This window comes from Symphalangus syndactylus, chromosome 14 (assembly GCF_028878055.3).
Source record: "Symphalangus syndactylus isolate Jambi chromosome 14, NHGRI_mSymSyn1-v2.1_pri, whole genome shotgun sequence".
Taxonomy (NCBI): domain Eukaryota; kingdom Metazoa; phylum Chordata; class Mammalia; order Primates; family Hylobatidae; genus Symphalangus; species Symphalangus syndactylus.
This window is the reverse complement of record NC_072436.2, coordinates 17,124,069-17,137,402: the sequence shown is the minus strand read 5'-3', so window position 1 is coordinate 17,137,402 and position 13,334 is coordinate 17,124,069. Positions and strand designations below refer to the sequence as shown.

At 53.5% G+C, this 13,334-nt stretch overlaps 1 protein-coding gene across 1 annotated transcript in view; it reads left to right on the top strand.

The window, feature by feature from the left end:
• Positions 1 to 9,737, top strand: part of LOC129462916 (uncharacterized) — a 28,032-nt gene extending 18,295 nt beyond the window's left edge. Inside the window, 4 exon segments of the mRNA XM_063617037.1 lie at positions 3,674 to 3,814; positions 4,128 to 4,465; positions 9,044 to 9,290; positions 9,667 to 9,737. Of these exon segments, the coding sequence (XP_063473107.1) occupies positions 3,674 to 3,814; positions 4,128 to 4,465; positions 9,044 to 9,290; positions 9,667 to 9,737 (797 nt within the window).
• Positions 9,738 to 13,334: the final 3,597 nt, after the last annotated feature.

Below are 13,334 nucleotides of genomic sequence, written 5' to 3'. Positions count from 1 at the left end.
ATGGAAAACTAGCTAGGAAAAGCTTTTCCTTTGTTTCGTATATATTTTTTCTTGGTTGCAATTCTTGTTCCTGCCTGATTCTCTACCTTCCACAGAGCCAGCAGGTAACTGATGGGGATCAGAGCTCTCAAGGCCCCTGGGGGCACCTCCTGCAGGAAGACTTCCCTAATTATCCCACAAGCAACGCTTGTTTCTGCTCCCCCTGGTGTTCTAGCTTCCTTGTGGCCATGTGCTTCACATGTGGAGCTCCTCTTTGTGGACCGATGAGTGTGTGTGTAGTGGGAACTTGATGTCTGTCTATCCAGGGGGATGACAGTGTCTGGAAGGATAGGACTTGGGTCTCATCCTTTCTCTGGGCTGGGGGAGCTGCTGCCGACTGGCTGGGGGTGAGACAGTCTCTGAGCCCACCCGAGGGCACCTGCCTGCCCAGGTAGGCTCTGGTAAGAGCCAGTGACTCTGCTACATAGGGGATCCGTCAGAGCTGAAAGGTCTAGAAGCCCTTCATCATATTAAAGACCAATTCTGTGCAGATTAAGAGGACACAGCATCTGTTCTCTTGGGCTTGGGGATGCCATCCATCCTCCTGGAGCAGCTCTGGGCAGGCGGACGAGCTCTGGGCAGGAAAGGGAAAAACTCAGGTGGCGAGATGGTGAAGAGCAGCCTTCTCCCGTGCCCCTGAAGAGAGGACCCAGGTGCCCTGAGTGTCCAGGCTCTCATGTGGCTCTGGTTCCCCCCAAGGTGCCGAGCACTCTGCCTCCTGCATGGGGTCATGCTTTCAGCCAGAGCCCCCAAAATGTTCAGGGGCCCTTGCTCTTTCGTAAGATCAACTCATCTGACTCCTTCTGAGGCTGAGAGCTCAGCTCTGTTGGGGCATTGCCTGCCGTCCTGCCTTCCTCCTTTTTCTGCCTGGCTGCATGGTGGTCCAGGACTATCTGGGGATCGGCTGCATGGTGGGAAAGGGCCACTTCTTCCTGGTAGGGCTGGCCAGGAACAAAGGCAAGGGGACTGGGGAGGGGACCGGGCTCTGCTCTGTTTATACTGTATCTTGGGGTGGGGCACATTGGCAGCCCAGAGCTCTGGATGCCTCCCAGAAACCTGAGTGGCAGTGGCGGGGGCATCTGTTCACTGAAGGAAGGGCAGAGAGAAAAGAATGGGCACTTATTGATTTTCTTCGATATGCCAGGCACCAGGCCAGGCCCCTCTGATGCATGATCTCATCATGTAAATATAGGATGGTGGTCAGGAGATCAGCTTCCAAAATCGACAGAACTGGGTTAGAATTCCAGCTTCCCCAGTTTCTGGCTGGGTAGCACTGGGCAAGCGGGTTCACCCGCCTAAGCCTGACTTTGTTCCCCTGTAAAGTGTTTATAATCAAAGCGCCTTCCTCCAAGAGGTCCTTTCTCTAAAGCACACAGCAGCATGCTGACCCGATAGGACGTACCCGGTGAACATTAACGCCTTCTGTTATGAACGACCACGCGATGCAGAAAAAATCATGCCCTGATTTTTGGTAGACGCAGCAGCCAAAGACTAAGATGTGAAGAAACTCACCTGAGGCCACTCAATTGGAAAGTGGCTGCGTGGAGATCCAGGCGAGGCCCATGCCTTCCAGGCTCCAAAGCCCAGGCCCTTCTCAGATGTCCTCCGGCCTCCACAGGGAAAGAAATAAATGATCCCAGGGCTAGCGAGGGGCCCGGCTGCTCAGCCACACTGGCAGGGCAGGGAGACCCGGCTGCCAAGCTCCCGGCAGTTGCGTAGCTAGGCAGTGACTTTTCCTTGGAGCTGGAGGAGAAGCTGCTCCAAGGTGGGCCCCGGGCGTGGAAGGTGGCTCTACCAGGACAGCCGTAAACTCTTTAACCTTGTGCGGGGCTTCGTCCTTCAGCAACCCGGTGAGGGATCAGCGGCAGCAGGGGTGATGGCCGGGGGAGGTGGAGGTGGCGGCGGAGGCGGCCCCGCACTCACTCACTCACTCACGGCAGAATGGACTCTGGATAAACAATTATAGTCTATTTACCTCAGACCATATGGTGTTGGGGAACAGGTGTGCGGGTAATGAAGAGCCCAGCTCCAATTAAGCGTCTGGGAACCCGGCCGGATTCCCGCTGAATCTTGCGCTTGGGTTGAGGCCCACTTACAAATGAGAGCTAAAAGGACTGAGGCTCGGGGAGGCAGGAGCGGGAGCCTGAGGGGTGCGTGGCAGGGCCAGCCAGCGGCTCCCACCCGCTGCTCTGTACCTGCTGGCAAGCGGGTGCAGCACAGGAACCTCATCTGGGCTTTCTCCATGGCAACCTTGGTGCATCTGGGAGTTATGAAGGGGAATGGTTCATGGCCATGCACCTCTTGGTGAGGCCGTCCTGGGACCTGTCAGGGTGAGAAGTCAGGGGGTGATTCCTGTTAAGATGGGGGGATGGGGCAGGCACCTGTCACCCTCTGTCAAGGTCTTTCCCACCCTGACTCTCCCTTGGCCTTCATTCCCAACCATTCAATACGTAGTTTTGAGTACTTACTGTGTACTGAGCTAGGCACTGGGGACATACTGATTAAAAAGAAGTAGACAAAGGCCTTGCTCTCATTGAGTTTATGTTTTAGGGGGATGGGAAGACAATGAGTCACACTCATAGATAAAGTCGTCACATGCATGAAGAAGGTGAGTCACATACATGGATAAGGTCATCACATGCCTGAAAAAGGTGAGTCACATACATGGATAAGGTCATCGCATGCATGAAGAAGCTGAGTCATGTACATGAATAAGGTCATCACGTGCATAAAGGCAAATCACCTACATGAACAAGGTTATCACATGCATGAAAGTGAGTCACATACAATAAGATCATCACATGCATGAAGAAGGTGAGTCATATACATGAATAAAGTCATTCACATGCATGAAGGAGGTCATTTCTAAGCTTGATAAGTGTGAGGAAAGCAAATCATTTCATCTGCCTGATGGACTCTTAGCCATCTCTGCAGGCCCTGCTCAAGCGGCCCCCTCTTCCGACACCTCACGAATGCCTGGAGGGGTGGGTCACCAGCTGCCCCGGGCTCCTGGTCACTCTCCTGCACATCCCATTGCCCCATTGCAGCCCTCGGAGGTTCTGTAAACAGCTGCTTCTGTGCCCTCTCCTTCCAGGGCACTGCCCTTCTCCAAGTCAGGGAGGGCGTCCAGCTCGAGTGCTATTTCCAGCATCGCAGAGAGGGTCAGGCCGGCAGATGAGAGGATTTGGTGAGTGATACAGCAGCCTCAGCCTCCTGGGAGACTAGTCTGGCCTGCTGGGAAGACATTGTCCACTCTGGCCTGGCCTGGCCTGAGCAGGTAGGCGAGCGACAACTGCGGAGAGTGCCAGCCCCTGGAAGAGCCCCAGGGGCCTCATCCGACCACGGTGCCTGCAAGATGCCTCTCACAAGTGTTCTGGAGGCTGCAAGCAGAGCCAAAAAGATGAACAGCTCCTGTCCCCGCGGTGGGCTGATAAGAGTGGAACGAGGGCACATGTTCCAATGAATCTCTCGTGTCAGTTTTCACTGCAGCACAAACAGAGGGAGGTGGGGAGTGCATTGTTTCTTCTAGGAAGCCCCGGTTTGTGTCGCTGATGAGGAGAGAGAGTCAGAAATGGGGATTTTTCACACTCCTTTGCCTGGTGAATATTTTTGTTTTCATTTAATTTTGGATTAGTGCATTGCTTTAGGACTTGACAGATGAAATCAGCATCTTCCCAAACTTCTCTGCTGGAAGACTGTCTGGAATGTCTCCCCTTGGCCCTCTGGGGGATGCTGCCCACTCCACAGGGCTCCCTGCAGCTCTGTCTGATTATAAAGGGAACACCTTCCAACAGAAATACACAGCTGGGTTATGGGAAATGGATAACAGATGATTCCTAGGAAAATCAAGGTTTCAGATGAAAAACCTGCACAATTTCTGGGGATGCAAGGTTTCCAGAGCCAGGATTCTGGAAGGCTCCAGCCTCCAGCCCTCCCTCCCTAACCCCGACGGCAAGAAGCAAACTAAATGGGTTCCGAAGTGGGAAACAAATTGGATTTTTAAAAAATGCTCTGGTTCTAATGATCGAAGGGGTTATTCATAATCCTGGAGTAGAAAGTGTATCTTGAAATCTATGTTTTGTGTTGACAGCTTCTCCCTAATGGGCAAGATCTCACACATGATAGAGCCATAAAACGTGGCACTCCTGGCTGGCCCTGCTGCTTGTCTGATAAGGGAGATCGAGGGACTCACCAGCACAGGCAGAGGGCCCTGGGTCTTACCCCACCCCCGTGCCTCCTCCCCACCCCTGCTGGTCTGGGCTTCCAGCATGTTGGAAAGCCTGTTCTGCAGAACACAAAGCCCATGTTTTGCAATGATGAGGATTCCATGTTCAAGAAAGGTTGGGAAATCTCTCCTCTCCTAGGGATTCAAAACACCCATGAGCACAGTCACGGCTGTGAGGAGGCTTCCCATAAAGAAAACCTGGTGAGCTGTGCTCGACCCAGTGGCTCTCAGACTTGTTTGACTGCAGAACCCTGTTTTTACACAAGTTCTATTGACGTACTACAGAACAAATGCTTTCCAGAACCTACGATGGGTCCCATAGAACAGTATCCTTTTCCTAGGGCTACTCTATCAAAACACCACAGACTGGGGGGCTTAAATAACAGAAATTCCTTCTCTCACAGTTTTGGAGGTTGGGAGTCTGAGACCAAGGTGTAGGCAGGGTTGGTGACTTGGCTGTCTTCTCCCTGTGTGCTCCGGTGGTCCTCCCTCTGCACATGTCTCTGTCCACGTATCCTCTTCTTATAAGGACACCAGTCATGCTGGATTAGGGCCCACCTCAGTGGCCTCGGTTTACCTTGATTATCTTTTTAAAGACCCTATTGCCAAAAATGGTAACATTTCGAGGCGCTGGGAGTTAGTATGTCAACATATGAATTTGGAGGGGACCCATTTCCACTCATAACAGTAGCAGTGAGCCTTGGCATTATGAAACTTGGTATTGGGGGGACTATGAAGAGAGCAGAAAGGTGGGTAAGTGGGCAGGGCATGGCTGCTGCCTGACCCTTGGCATGCTTCCCATCACAACAGTAATGACATTAACACTAACTGCATTTTCACACCTGTAATCCCAGCACTTTGGGAGGCTGAGGCAGGTGGATCACTTGAAGCCAGGAGTTCGAGACCAGCCTGACCAACATGGTGAAACCCCGTCTCTACTAAAAATACAAAAATTAGCTGGGCATGGTGGTGGGCACCTGTAATCCCAGCTACTTGGGAGGCTGAGGCAGGAGAATCACTTGAACCCGGGAGGCGGAGGTTGCAGTGAGTTGAGATCACATCACTGCACTCCAGCCTGGGCAACAGAGCGAGACTCTGTCTCGAAAGAAAAAAATATATATAAAACCAGGAGGTGCATTTGCCAGATATTTATGCATTACAAGTATTTTTCATCCATCAATTAATGTGATCCTTTTAACAACCTGTAAGGTTGGAGGTTCTATGGGTATTTCCACTCAACAGAGAAGGATGCCTGCACTCAGAGAGGTTGAGTCACTGGTTTGAGGTCACACAGTAAATAGTGAAGTCAAGGACTAAACCCAGGTGGACTTAAAGAACCAGTCCTGAGGATTAATGAGATGGAACCCGCCGTTGCTGGCAGCAGAAACAAGAGTCATCTCAGAACGGCTCTGAGGGCCCCTGCCAGGCAAAGCCTGAGTTCCCACAGGTGGCATTTACCCTGATGAATCTGGGCCTAGGCTGAGGCCCACCTCATTTCTTGCCAGCTTGGATGGAGAGCTGTTCCCTGGAGCTTCCCAAGTGTTTTCAGATGAGTGGATCCTGCCGGCTGCTCTAGGCACCTGCCCATTTGTGCTGAAACCCAACCAGCTGTGAAAGGTTGCAGATTTCTCAGCTGTCCCAGGGGTCGGGTGTGGTGGAACGGGGACACAGAGTGAGACCACCCCAGCTTTCCTGACCTCATCTCAGAAACAGAGGCGGGCCCAGCAGTGAGCATTCTTCAAGAATGAGCAACCCAGGTACAAGCTGACTGCGAGCGGGACCAGAGAATTTGCTTCTTGGAAGGCCAGAGAGGGTGGCGGCTGGGTTAGCAGCTCCAGGAAACCAGCTGACTCACTTTGACCATGTCCATCCTGGCCTGGCCACCTGCTATTTGCTTCCTTGGTGCCTCTTGAAAAAGTTTGATGACCAGGTAAAACCCTTGCCTGCCAGGCCAGGAGGCTGGCTCTTCATGAATTCTTCCTCTTGGTCAGAAGATGCAACTCTCTGGGTGACCAGGCCTGTGCCCGCGGGCCTGGTGCCTCCCCTGGACTCACTGGGCACTCCAGCTGCACATCTAGTCCAAGATGCTTGGCAAAGGAAGGGCAGATCACTGGGAGGGACGGACCTGGAGACCAGTCCTGACCGCAGATTCTGAGCTGTGGAGCCCGGGGCAGCGGATTTGTTGCCTTCACCTCAGGTTCATCTTGGTACAATGGGGCTCATGAAGAAATGTCAAAGTCATTGTGAAGGTCCCATTAAAGGAGAGGTAAAAAGTTATTTGCAAAACTTCAAAACAGCTATGCAAATGAGGGTTGTTAAAAGAGCCCAGGAGGCAGACGGGGAGGAAGGCTGGGGACCAGCTGTAAGCTCCTAACTGGTGCAGTGATAGCCGCTACCTAGATGAGGCTGGGTGGGCACTGCGCCAGGCAGGACTCACCCTCAGCCTCCAGAGGGGCTTAGAAGAGGAGGTCTATGAAAGAATCTGAGTCTCCGGTGGTTGTCTGCCCAGAAATGCCTGGAACCACCGCAGAACCTGTACACCGTTCAAACCCAGGGGGCACTATCCCCAGATACTCCCATGCGTGGTGAATAAGCTGCAGTGGCCGAGACCCTCAGGGCAAAGAACCCTCTACCATGTGCCATTTCCCCTTCCCAGGACTCTCCCTGACTCTGCCCCAGGCAGGGATGGGACCGACCCCTGGGAACCCGGTGTGGCAGCGGTGGGGAGCACCCAGCAGAGGTTCAGGGAGTCTCCCCTCACTCTCGCAGGAAGCTCACTCACGTCGGTGGGTGGCTCAGTTCTGGAACGTTTCTCCAGAGAGGGGGGCTGGGAAGTCCCCCAGCTGGCTTCTTTAGGGCAGGCCAGGGCTAGGGAGAGGAGAGCGAGGCCCAGGGTGTGGATGTAAGCAGACATTCACGCTCATGGGCCTGCCTGCATGAGACTGAGAGAGAGAGTGGTGCCTTAGATTCCGGGCACTCTTTTGCCTCACCCACATCCCAGCTCTGCTTTTGGGAACCTCCTTTTTCAAGTTCTGTACTAAATGACACCACCCGCTGCCCATCATAACTCATCCTATCCTACCAGGTTAAAATCTTTCAAGTCCGTGTCCGGGCGCGGCGGCTCACGCCTGTAATCCCAGCACTTTGGGAGGCTGAGGCGGGCGGATCACGAGGTCAGGAGATTGAAACCATCCTGGCTAATATGGTGAAATCCCGTCTCTACTAAAAATACAAAAAATTAGCTGGGCGTGGTGGCGGGCACCTGTAGTCCCAGCTACTTGGGAGGCTGAAGCAGGAGAATCACTTGAACCCGGGAGGCAGAGGTTGCAGTGAGTCAAGATTGTGCCACTGCACTCCAGCCTGGGCAACAGAGCAAGGCTCTGTCTCAAAAAAAAAAAAAAAAAAAAAAAAAAAAAAAAAAAAAATTGTTCAAGTCCTTCGTCTAGGAGGAGACGGACATTCTGCTCAGGGCCAGGGGTGTCAGTCAGACTGATGGTAGATCACACAGAAGATCTACTGAAAGATTTCTGGGATTTGTCTTTGTGTGGGGAGGAGGCGATGGGTTGAGAGCGTGCCTTTAAATATTTGAATGGACGTCCTATGGGTCGATTAGTGGCCCCCAAAAGATTTGTCCACGTCCTGCTTGCCAGAGCCTTATTTGGAAAAGGAATCTTAGCAGATGTAACTAAGTTAAGGATTTCAAAATGAGATTCTGGATTCAGGGGGGACCCCAAATCCAGCGGCAGGTGTCATGACAGAGAGAGGCAGAGGGAGATTTGGGAGGCAGGAGAAAACCACAGATGAGAGAGGCAGTGATTAGAGCTTGGCAGCCCCAAACCGAGGGACGCCTGGGAATAGGCAAGGCAGGATCCTCTCCGGGAACCTTCGGAGACAGTGCGTCCCGCTGACACCTTGCTGTCGGACGTCCGGGCTCCACAGCCGTGACAGAATCAGTTTCTGTTGTCGCAAGCCGCTCAGTTTGTAACAATTAGTTACTTGGCAGCAAAGGGAAGGAACAGCTGTGTCCTATGAAAGAGGAGGTGGGCTAGTTTTATCTGCAGCCAGAGACTTAGCAGGGAAGGGTGAGAGTTCCAGGGCGGCATCTTGCAGGCCAATGTAAGGAAGAATTTCCGAGAACGAGGCCTGCCCAGCATCGATGTGGCTGCCTTGGGCCATTCTGCCTCCTACACCATCTGACTGACCGCCTCTTGGGAACATAGTGGGTAGGACTGCTGTTCAGGAGGAAGGGTGGGTTAGGCCCTCCCTGCTTAGTGGAGACCTGCTGACGGGGTCCCCTCTGTGTGTGCATCATGACAGTAATTCCCCTTCAAGAAAGCATGTTGGAATGCACATATAAGTGTAATGTCTTGATAGGAATAACTTTGAGTCAGCTTTAATTTCCATTTTTTTTTTTTTTTTTTTTTTTTTTTTTTTTTTGAGACGGAGTCTCGCTTTGTCACCCAGGCTGGAGTGCAGTGGCGCAATCTTGGCTCACTACAAGCTCCACCTCCTGGGTTCCCGCCATTCTCCTGCCTCAGCCTCTCCGAGTAGCTGGGACTACAGGTGCCCGCCACCACGCCTGGCTAATTTTTTGTATTTTTAGTAGAGACGGGGTTTCACCGTGGTCTCGATCTCCTGACCTCGTCATCCGCCCCCCTCAGCATCCCAAAGTGCTGGGATTACAAGCGTGAGCCACTGCGCCCGGCCTCCTTTTTCAAAAATGACATTATTTGCAAATGTTGGTGCTGTAACTATTACTAATAATTTACTTGCAGGTAGCTCGCATTTCCCTGGGACACATTGCTGAAGCTTGTCACGGTGGTGAGAGAGACCTGTGGTCTCCTAGGAGGCGTGGAGCAGCCTTCCCACACTCTCTGCACTTACACATCCTTGGGGGATCTGGGCCAGGGGCAGATTCTGACACCTCAGGCCTCGGCTGAGGCTCCAGACGCTGTGTCTCTCACAAGCCCCCGGGGAACAGTGACGCTGCAGGTCCACAGGCCACAGGGATCCAGAGTGGCTGCTGGTGAGTTTCCAGAAGACCCGGAACTACTATTTAGAGGGGGCAGGGGAAGGCATTTCACCTCGCTACAACTTAGGCTGGGCCAGAGCTTTCCTTTCGAACAACGAAGTGGGACCTGGGGTGGCCGAGATGGGCATCCTGGAGAAGTGTGGGCTGGGAGACCTAGAAGCCACCTTTCGATAGAATAATCTAGGATCTCAAAACTTCCTGGGCTCCTGTCCTGTTTGGGGTTAAAGGACTTGATGAGATGATGCTGAAGGAACCTTACAGCTGACATTGTGAAGCTTGTCTCCCGTGCCAAGCTCTTGCCTTAGCTATCCGCTTTAGTGCTCACAGCAATTCTATGATTCAAGAATTCCTTTACTACCCCATTTTGCAGATGAGAAGACAGAGCATAAAGAGGTTAAACCATGCCTATGGTCACCCCTATCTGGTGAAGCTGAGATTTGAAGTGGCATTTGGACCCCAGAGCTGAGCTGATTATCACCATGACATTCAACCTTCCAGAATCCTGCAGACCCTCAATAGGGTGCCCTGCCCTCCTGTCCATGCATGGGCCTCCCAGGCCTAGCAGAGTGGTGTAGGACATTCAGGGATGGGCCAGGGCATCCCTGTATGTAGCCCCTCCCCAGGTCACCCCCTCTCCCTGCTCTGGTTGGTTCCACACTTTTACATGAAGCCCCGCTGCTCCCAGGTGGGGGATGATTAGACCAGGGGCTCCTGTTCAGCTTTTCATGCAGGAAGACTGCTGAGCAGGCGCTGGCTGTGGAAGAGGGGAAAGTTGCCACCCTCGTCTAAAATTGCCGCTGCAGGATAGAGGGGAAGATTCCTGCACACCCAAGGAGAGGTTGAGGCTCCAGGGAGAAGGAGGGAGCAGTGCTGCCTGAACACATGCCCCCAGCGTGTGGGCTGCTGGGCAGACGCCAGCATCCCCATCATTTAGGACCTGGATAAACAGCCCTGTTTTACTCTGTTCTTTGCTGAGCAAAACAGGGCTCCAAACCCCTCCTGGCCATCCTCAAATCTCTTCCATTTTCCAAATCCTCAAACCCTTGAGACTGTATCTCTTTGGCCTGTCCACCATAGAAAACAAGAGGCTGGTCTCTTCCCAGGCAAGGAGAGCCTCCCTCCCAGTGCTCCTGCGGTCGCCACACATGTCTCCATGGCTGACTTTCTATAGCAAGGTGCAGAGACCTGGGATGGGGGTTCAGATTGTGCACAGCAGGCTCTTTGGGGTCAGGGAGCTCTTCGGAGCAGGCAGGGCACATTCTCAGGCCATTAGCTGTTGGGCCAGAGTTCACCTGCCACCACCCTGCCCCCAAACCAGCATCACAGCAGGGTCCCTGGTCCCTCAGAGACCCCTTGACAGAGCAATCCCCACCACAGTCCAGGAGGTATCTGCATCCCTGGAAAAACAGGACAGACTCCAGGAGAAGCACATAAGCCAATTAAGAGCCCAGCCCAGCCCGGCAGCTCCAGTAGTAGCACCTGCTCTCATCTTGTGAGGTGCATGCGGCTTGGGCTGCTGGTAAGGTACAGTGCGGCCTAATTACACACCCCTCCGTGACAGGCGGTGTCAAAAGATTCAAGAACCAAACCAAGTGGCTCTCCAGTGGCCCCTCCCCCAGGAACCAGAGCTGCCACGTGAAGGTGATTATGGTACCAACGTAGTGGTTAGAAAGATAATTTTCTCTGGGCCCCGTGCCTGCCACCTCCTCCACTGAGCTGCGCTTCAGCACTGCGACTCGGCCACCTTGTCTGGGCTTCACAGATTCATTTTCTTTTTTGTTGGCACAGCTGAGCAGAAGGAAACAAACTAAGCACCTCTCCCTCCACCAGCCTCCCACCCCACCACCCACGGGCCTCTCTTCCCCCCTCCCCTCCCCTTCCCTCTCCTCCTCTTCCCTCCCCTCCCCTTCTCTCTCTTCCTCTTCCCTCTCCTCCCCTTCCCCTCCCCTCCCCTTCCCTCTCTTCCTCTTCCCTCTCCTCCTCTTCTCCTCCCCTCCCTTCCCTTCCCCTTCCCTTTCCCTCCCCTCCCTCCCCTCCGCTCCCCTCCCTTCCCTTTCCCTCCCCTCCCCTCCCTTCCCTTTCCCTCCCCTCCCCTCCCTTCCCTTTCCCTCCTCTCCCCTCCCCTACCCTCCCTTCCCCTCCTCTTCTCCCCTCCCCTCCCTTCCCCTCCTCTTCTCCCCTCCCCTCCCTTCCCCTCCTCTTCTCCCCTTCCGTCCTCTTCTCCCCTCCCCTCTCTTCCCTTCCTCTTCTCCCCTCCCCTCCCTTCCCCTCCTCTTCTCCCCTCCCCTCCCCTCCTTTCCCCTCCCCTCCCCTCCCTTCCCCTCCCCTCCCTTCCCCTCCTCTCCCCTCCCCTCCTCTCCCCTCCCTTCCCCTCCCCTCCCCTCCCTTCCCCTCCCTTCCCCTCCCCTCCTCTCCCCTCCCTTCCCCTTCCCTCCCCTCCCTTCCCCTCCCTTCCCCTCCTTTTCTTCTTTCTTCTCCTCTTCTCCTTTCTTTCTTCTCCTCTCTTTCTTCTCTCTCTCTCCTCTCTCTTTTCTGTCTCTTCTCTCTCTTTTCTTTCTCTCTCTCCTCTCTTTCTCTCCTCTCTCTCTCTGTCTGTTTGCTTCCCATTCTGTTTTTCTTCCTAGTCATCTCTATTCTGTTCTGCCCCTTTCACCTCCTGTTTGGTCTCTGCATCTCTTTTCCTTCCCGTGCTTAAGGACCTATCAGAGTTCAAGGATAAGGAAGCCACTGTGGGCTGCTTCCTGTTTTTTTTCTTTTTCTTTTCTTTTTTCCCCTCTGACGGTCTTTAAAATAATAACATCAATAATCATGACCAATAACAGTCCTCGCCTCTTGCCAGCCCATGTAGATGGCTTCCCTTGCATCACTTATGTTATCAGATAAGGAAAGGGAGGATCAGGGGCTCTGCACTTGCCTTAGGGCGTGTGGCTGATGAAGGCTGGAACCAAGACTGTGAGCTCTGCCTGTTGACTGCAGAGAAGCTGCTGACCTACTCAGGCCTGGGGAAGGAGGAGGGAGGGATAGTGGGAAAGGAATATTTGAAAGCAAGACGGGGGCCAGGCATGATGGCTCATTCCTATAATCCCAGCACTAAGGGAGGCTGAGACAGGAGGATTGCCTGAGGCCAGGAGTTCAAGACCAGCCTGGCCAACATAGGAGACCCCCGTCTCTACCAGAAAAAAAAAAAAGAAGGAAGAAAGAAATTAGCCGGGTGTGGTGGCACATACCTGTAGTCTGAGCTACTTGGGAGGCTGAGGTGGGAGGATTACTTGAGCCCAGGAGTTTGAGACCAGCCTGAGCAACATAGTGAGGAGACCCCATCTCTACAAAACATAAAAAAAATGAAACAGGGGGACCACCTGAGCCCAAGAGGTCGAGAGTGCAGTGAGCTGTGAGCTGTGCCATTGCACTCCAGCCAGGGTGACACAGCAAAACCCTGTCTAAAAAAAAAAAAAAAAAAAAAAAAAATGCAAGATAAGAAGGCACCTCTGCAAGCATCTCCTCCAGGCAAAGAGGACTGAGCATCAGTGAGGGAGGGGAGCAGGGTCCCCGTACCCCCACTCCAGACTCTGCCATGCCTCTGCCCCACTTTGCTGCAGTGACTTTGGGCAAGCATCCCTGATTTACCCAGCTATGGGCCATCACCCCTGAGGAGGGAATGCCATGTCCTTCAGGTGAGCAGAGGAAGGGTTGAGAGCTGGTCCAAACCTTCAGTATGCAGGGAAGGGCTGGAGCTCCCGGAAGACATGTGACTTGCCCAAGGTCATTGGCAGGATGGGCCCAGAGCTCCACTCTCCTGCCCTTCAGCCTGAGAGTCCTCATTCACTTCTCTGCACCTTCAGTATCTGCAGGGTCTTTGCCAAAACCCAAACCTCCACAGGGGTCCTCTCACATCCGTTCTGTGATGACACGGTGACCATCTGTGAGTGGGAGGAAAGATGCCCGGAGGGGTTGGTGGAAGTGGGCGCTGGCCTTGACAATGACTTCTTCTGCTTCTGAGGGTGTGAAGACACAGCTTGGGATTTCAGGTGGAGGGTT